Consider the following 7,084-nt stretch of genomic DNA (forward strand, 5'->3'; position numbering starts at 1 on the left):
GGGCCTTGAGTGTGACACGTGTACTAAAGGTAAACAAAGGCATCAGTCAGTAACTTCCAGGATGTCATGTTATGTAAAACGTCTCGACAATTTCTGATAAAATAGGTTTTTTTTCCCATGATGACAGAAAAGCTTTATTTCACCCAAATAAAGACAAAGTGCACATTTGATTGATACAGCTGATTGGTAACACAATGCTCAATCATTTTCAAGTGTGACAGGACGTCAAAATAAGACCCCAACAGTGTTTGGAAAAATCTGTGCGCTGCTCGTTCTTTGGTTATTCCGCTTTAAAACTAAATCAAAATAAAAGGTGTGGTTATTTTGTTCTACAAGAGCTTTTCTGATTTAAAATAAAATCTTGTTCCATTTGTGATATTTAGATATTTACGGGAAAACTATGAAGGAGAGCTTCATGTTTTAAGCTCACCACACAGAGGGGACCCACAGATGGGGGCAGACTTTTACTCCTGGTCAAAAAACAAGTCACATTACTGACGAACTGGTGAGTTTAAACGTTATTAATACATAAATACATCAAATTTAAAAAATGCATGTTACGTAAAGCATGCATATACTGTATGTATATACAAAACAATGGGCTATCGTCTTAAATGGACAATTTCTGTGACCAGAGGAGGAGAAGGAAGACTGTTAATGATTTTACTGCTGCTGCTGTGATAAACACACACACTGAAGCAGCGTGTGTGTTAACGCCCACTCATGCATATCCATGAAGGCCCAAAAAACAGCTTGTTTTCAGGAGCACTCTGAAAGTGGTGACTTTTCAAAGGGCTAAAACTCCAGAAAACAAGCGAGTTTGGGAAAATAAACCTCAAATACTATGTTGTTAGAACAAATAGAGATGGGTGGAAAAAATGCATAATACTGGACCTTTAAATAACCAAATATCACACAAACAGATGACTTAATTTTAAAACAGGAAACAGAAAACCAAAGAACAAAGAGCAAATAGATTCTCCACAGGTCAGCTGTTGTATAGTGGCACCACTCTGTGGATGTCCGCCCTGCAGATGGGACACTTCTTTGGTAGTGGCAAGGCATCGTAGCACTGGTTGCAGGCACACACGTGGCCGCACTCTAGGAAGACGCAGGAGCGCTCGCGGCTCAGGCACACGATACAGGAAGTGGGCGACAGGCTGTCCTCCTCCACATTGAGTTCACGCAGACGCTTCCTCTGCTTCTCCTTGAACTCGTCCAGCACCGTGCGCTCCTTCCTGCTCTGCCTGTAGTGCACGTACCGCCTCCACAGCATGTAGAGCAGCGCCGAGCACGCGACCACGCCCAACAGCATGGTGAGGCGCCGCCACAGTCGCATGGTATTCTCGTGCTTCCTGAGCAGGGCCTGGTGGTCCAGCCTGGTGAGGAAGTAGCAGAAGCCCTGCTGCTTGGGGGGCTGCAGCTTGATCAGGTTGTTCTCCAGCACCAGCTCCCCCACCCCCGTCATGCTCTCCCCAATGCGCAGCATCTCCTCCGTCTCCTGGATTCCCTTTGGACGCTCGCCGCTGAAGAATTGCCAGACCACGTTAGAGAAGGACTGAGGCGTGGGGTGAAAGTTCTGGTACGTGGTCTCTAGGTCCAGCTCCGTGGCGTCTAACGGGCGGATGACGCGGATGGCGGTGGCGACGTCTTCGTCGTGAGAGCCGAGGGCGAAGGGGACCGTGTTTGTGCGCTGGTGGATGATTTTCTCTGTGTTGCTCCTGTGAACAAACAAGCTTTGTCTCAGTCATTTTCTATTTTAACTCCAAATATCGCCAAATTTGTCATATGAGCGTTTTTAAATTCACGGAAAATAAAGAATTCACGCACTGAAATGGAAAAAGAAATCCAAATCTCTCATTATTTAAAATCAGAAACCAGCATGACACAAAAATGCCTCACATGCATGTTTAGTTTTGGGACAATATCACACATTCACAAACAACTTTTCCCTTCAAAATGAGAGATTGAATGTCTAGCAATAATAATCCGGCGCTACGTGTTAAAAGCAGAGCTTCATCTGAACTGGGTTTTTAATGTGTTGGTTTATCAATTTAACATTAACATAGACCTGGCATTAACATTAGCCTAACATTAGCATTAACTAGTATTGGCATTACTATAACATTTGCTAGCATAGCATTAACTAGCCTTAGCATTAATCTAACATTAACATTGGCCTAACTCTAAAATTAGCAATACCATTAGCATAGCAATTACCTGATATTAAAATTAACCTAGCAGTGGATTAGCATTGACATTAGCCTGCATTAGCATTGATCTAACATTAACATTATATTAGAATAACATCAGCATTAGCTGAACACAAGAAATATTCTAATACTAGCATTACTTTAACGTTAAAATTAACCTAGCAATGGATTAGCATTGACAATAGCCTGCATTAGCTTGCCTTAGCATTAATCTAAGATTAACATTACATTAAAATAACATCAGCATTGGCCCAGCATTGACAATAGCATTAGCCTAACATTAAAATTAACTTAGCAATGGATTAGCATTAGGTACTGATATTTCAGCACAACCGCTCATGTGATATTGCTTTTATACAATAGTTCTACAAACGCATTTCATTAGTTAACAGTATTAAACGATAAGAGATTATGTAATATATATATTTTTTTTTATTTAATCAGACATTTAGCTAGTCCAAAACAAATAGGTCCACAACTGGAAGGGAGACAAGGCTGCTAAGTTAATGCTAATGCATTGCATGCATCGTCACTAATAAGCATAGTTGAATCTATTAATCCTATTTACAATGTTTGGGATGTTTTCAGGAAATTTAATATCCTGTAAAGTCATTTAAACAGGGAAAAATGATGAAACAGAAATGAAATGGAAATGGGTAAAAACAGGTATGATCGATTTTTCTGTTTCAAAATGTGAATTTTCCTGTGAGTGGAGGCCCTTCAAATCATTATTTCTTATTAACATTTCTAAATTATGAAATGAAGCTACGTATTATCTCTGATTCCCAGCTTTAGCTTCGCTCCGTTTGCAGCGTTCTGTGACGTACCACAGGTGTGTCGTGCGGTTCCAAACCATCTTCTCCTCTTTCAGGGTCAGACGCTCAATGACCCCTTTGCAGTTTTCAACAAACTGGCTGCTCAGGGTTTCCTTCACGGATCTCACCACACCTACAGTGAAGCATGCAGAAACTCTGAATCAGCTCGTCTGTGGTGCTTTTCCCTCATTACTGAAGTAACACGGATCAGGTTATTTGTGTGTGTGTGTGTGTGTGTGTATATGTGTGTGAGACCTTCTATGACTGCATATGGGACACATCTTCCAGCTGATTCAGACAAGATGGTTTTCAAATCTTGGTCAATGGACAATTTCTTTGCTTCCTGTAGAAAAAAAAACAATATTTATGATTAAAAATGGAAGGCAATAAACCTTTTAAAGCACGTGTCAAAGTCAAGCCCCGGAGGAAGAATCCCACCCGTTCGAGGAACAGAAAACAGGAATCATTGTTTAAATTATACACCTCTGTCACTCCAAATACACAAATTCATTTAAACTCCACAATATTTGCAGGGTTCAGTTTTCCCATGCAGATATCATATGATGGTGACATGATCACATGATCATTTTTAATCCTAAACTGTTGAAAGAACTCCTAGTTTTTCCAAAATCCTGCTCGTTCCTCAAATTATTCAACAAATTTGACCAAAATTAAATAAAAAATGGTCACAAAATCCTCCGCCAGGACTCGCCACCTTACTGTGGTGGAGGAGTTTGAATAGCTGAATGATCCTGAGAGCTATGTTGCCATGGTGACAGGTAAGACAAAACACAGTCAAAAAAAATAAAAAACAAAACACAAAAACACACAAGCCAAAAAACAACAAAATTTGCAAAAAAATATAAAAACTCAAAAATGTTTAACAAAGTAAAATATAATGACTAACACAATGACAAACAAATGCCTAAAAAATACTTCAAATACACACAAAAGACAAAAAAACGACCAACATTTAGAAAATTTAAAAAAAAACACAAAACACAAAATACATAAAAAAAAAAAGACTACAAAAATACACAAGACAAAAAAACCAACAAAACAAATTAAAAACATGATACAAAAGTAAAACCCCACACATAATGACAAACAAATGACTACAAAAATGACTACAAAAACACAGAAAAGACAAAAAACATTTACAAAATGCCTAAAAATACCTACAAAATTCCCACAAGCCTAAAAAACTACAAAAACACAAAAAATACCTAAAAAACTACAAACACACACAAGTTAAAAAAACCAAAAACCAAAACCAAAAACTTGATATCTTGAACTCAGATGAGTTTAAACTGCCATGTGACTGACCTTTAACCTGGCCACCGTGCTGGCCCTGCTCCTATAAATAGTGTAGAAGATGGCGGTCAGAGCTGAGCTGGTGGCCAACACCACGACCTGAGTCATCGATGGTTTCCCACTGGAATCCATCTCATCATCTGCTCTGAGAAACATGAAAAAAGAACTTAAAACAAACAGAATTCATTTAAGTAGGAACAATACATCTCACTTTACACTCGTCAGGAGGCTGCGACTAATAAAAGCTACTTTAATACTTGATTTGTGTACTCGGATTTGTAAAATCCAGCACGGTGCCAAGAAAAAGGCTATTTATTATACGAGCTGTTTATTATTCTGTCCTACAGGGAGATTTACTATTGAACTAAACTCATCTTAGATTTAATGAGAAGCATTGGACATTTTTCATCCTGAGAAAATAAGACAAAGGCTTTGGAAAATCGCATTTTAACATCTAGTACAAATTTGTAAAGTCAGTTTTATATAGATATATATATATATATATATATATATCACTAAATTAGGAGAACTGACTCTGAAGCACTTGTGCATGCAAATATTTATTAAATATTATATATATATTTTATTTTTCCTAGTTCATACATTTATAGATTTTTCACATGAGAAACTCCGGTTAAAAATTTTGTTATATATATATATTTTGTTAGAATTTATTTTGTGTTTTTGTTGTTTTGTGCATTTTTGTTGTCATTTTGTGTATTTTTTTGTCGTTTTGTGTATTTTTGTTATCATTTTAGATTTTTGGAGTAAGTTTTGTATATTACTGTAGTCATTTTCCAAAAATTACAGTTATTTTTGTAATTTCATACTTGCATTGTGGGTTTTTGGAGTTATTTTGTAAAGAACTTTGTTGTCCTTTTTCCACAAGAAGAACTTGGGTTAGAAATATATATTTCTGCCCACATAAATTAACATAAACAATTAAAAAAAAAGCAAAAGAAAAAAAAAAGCACTGAATCCTTACGCATTAATAAATACAATATTTCTAAATAGAAAATAAAAAAAATATCTACTATACTACCTTTAAGTATTATCAAGGACTTAAGTATTTAAAGTCCAAACTTAAACACCTTCACAATTAAGTGTAACATGGTATTTAAAGAGAATAATTGGACACATTTAGGTTTTTTTTTTTTTTTTTACTGTGAAGTGAAAATAACCGCACGGTTATAGACATGATAACCATTTGAAAACTGGAATTTATTGTAAATAAATAATGAGTAAAAGTTACGAGAATATACAAAGATGAAAAATAAATAATCTTTGATTTTGTGATTGCCTTTATTTTCAAAAATTATCATTCGCTAAAAAAAACGAAACATAAGGCAACCATTGCTTCTGTCTTAGAGTAATCACAGTTTCATTTTCAGATTCCCATTTAAAACATTTTGCCTCACCTATTTTTAACACAACAGCATTACAGCAGTATTCAACTATTCACCGACAAAACCAACACCTTTTCACAACGTAAACACCCCTAGTTAGTGACTAGTTTAATTCATAATAGCCATTAAATGATGTAAAAGCTCTAAAGAAAGAGTTTAGGTTCAGCTATCGTTAGCAAACTTCCTTGGCTTTAGCTTAGCCTAATTAGCAGGTTAGCAACACAAGCTTTACCTAAAAAGGAAAAGTCAGTGTAACAAACCGTCAGATGGAAATATACTCTGGCTGTCAGGTTATGGAGAGAACAACCATTATTATTATTATTATATTATATATTATTGTGTAGGACTGACCTGTGCTCGTCTTCGTCCTTCTTTTGTCAGCAACACTTAGCAGCGTTTTTGAGGACAAGAAGGTGCAGTTCACCGTGCGGCCACAAGGGGTCACTATGGTTACTGACACGGAGTTATTCTTCTTCGTCTTCTGAATTCCGGCAGATTGAATGCTTTACGGTACATTACTGCCCCCCACAGGTTGAAATTAAAATGCACGTTGTTCCACTCACGTAGTAAGTTTATGTGGCGGCGATTAACCACAAGAATTCCTTTCAAAAATATGTTATTATTTAACAGTTTGCTCTAGTACATCGATAAGCAACTTTTAGTATATTAAGAGGCCACAAAAACTTTTTTTTTCTATTAATTTTGTGTTTTTGTTGTTTTGTGCATTTTTGTATATTTTAAGTCATTTTGTGTGTTTTCGGAGGCATTTTTATCTGTATTTTTTTGTATTTTTCTGTCATTTGGTGTGTTTTCAACGTCATATCGTGTATTTTTCTCACATTTTATGTATTTGTTTTATCATTTTGGATTTCTGGAATAAGTTTTGTATATTTTTGTTGTAGTTGTATATTTATATTGTGTGTTTTTGGAGTTATTTTGTGTATTTTTATCTGTCATTTTGTGCACTGTTCAGTCATTTTATGTTTTTTCTCTTGTTTTGTATACTTTCTTTTCATTTTGTGCATTTTTGTTGTCATTTTGTGTATATCTGTTATCATTTTTTTTTTAAATTTTTCCGACTAAGTTTTGTATATTTTTTGTTGAAGTTGTATACTTATATTGTGTGTTTTTGGAGTTATTTTGTGTATTTTTCTGTCATCTGGTGTGTTTTTGGAGTCATTTTGTCTGCTTTTGGAGGCATTCTGTGCATTTTTCAGTCATTGTATCTTTTTTCTTTCTCGTTTTGTATACTTTCATTTCATTTTGTGCATTTTTGTTGTCATTTTGTGTATTTCTGTTATCATATTGGATTTTTGGGGTACGTTTGTCAATTTTT

At 35.7% G+C, this 7,084-nt stretch overlaps 1 protein-coding gene across 2 annotated transcripts; it reads right to left on the reverse strand.

Moving 5' to 3' along the window:
- Positions 1 to 629: 629 nt before the first annotated feature.
- On the reverse strand, positions 630 to 6,202 carry mul1 (mitochondrial E3 ubiquitin protein ligase 1). 2 transcript variants are annotated; one of them, XM_028452303.1, is made up of 5 exons: positions 6,100 to 6,202; positions 4,355 to 4,487; positions 3,284 to 3,371; positions 3,041 to 3,161; positions 630 to 1,721 (listed from the first exon to the last, which is right to left on the reverse strand). In XM_028452303.1, exons 2-5 carry the CDS (start codon positions 4,472 to 4,474, stop codon positions 989 to 991), a joined length of 1,062 nt encoding a protein of 353 aa, XP_028308104.1. In that variant the 5' UTR covers positions 4,475 to 4,487; positions 6,100 to 6,202; the 3' UTR covers positions 630 to 988. The 2 variants fall into 2 exon arrangements, with proteins under 2 accessions (XP_028308104.1, XP_028308105.1); XM_028452304.1 differs by having other exon boundaries at positions 4,355 to 4,482; positions 6,100 to 6,185.
- Between the last annotated feature and the right edge of the window lie 882 nt (positions 6,203 to 7,084).

This window comes from Gouania willdenowi, chromosome 7, assembly GCF_900634775.1.
Source record: "Gouania willdenowi chromosome 7, fGouWil2.1, whole genome shotgun sequence".
NCBI lineage: Eukaryota > Metazoa > Chordata > Actinopteri > Blenniiformes > Gobiesocidae > Gouania > Gouania willdenowi.

Excerpts from the sequence above, each read along its gene's own strand:
- mul1 (XM_028452303.1), bottom strand. The coding sequence starts at position 4,474 with ATGGATTCCAGTGGGAAACCATCGATGACTCAGGTCGTGGTGTTGGCC. Across the intron at positions 3,372-4,354 it reads GCACGGTGGCCAGGTTAAAG|GAAGCAAAGAAATTGTCCAT; the intron begins GTCAGTCACATG and ends TTTTTTCTACAG. Across the intron at positions 1,722-3,040 it reads AACCGCACGACACACCTGTG|GAGCAACACAGAGAAAATCA; the intron begins GTACGTCACAGA and ends GTTTGTTCACAG.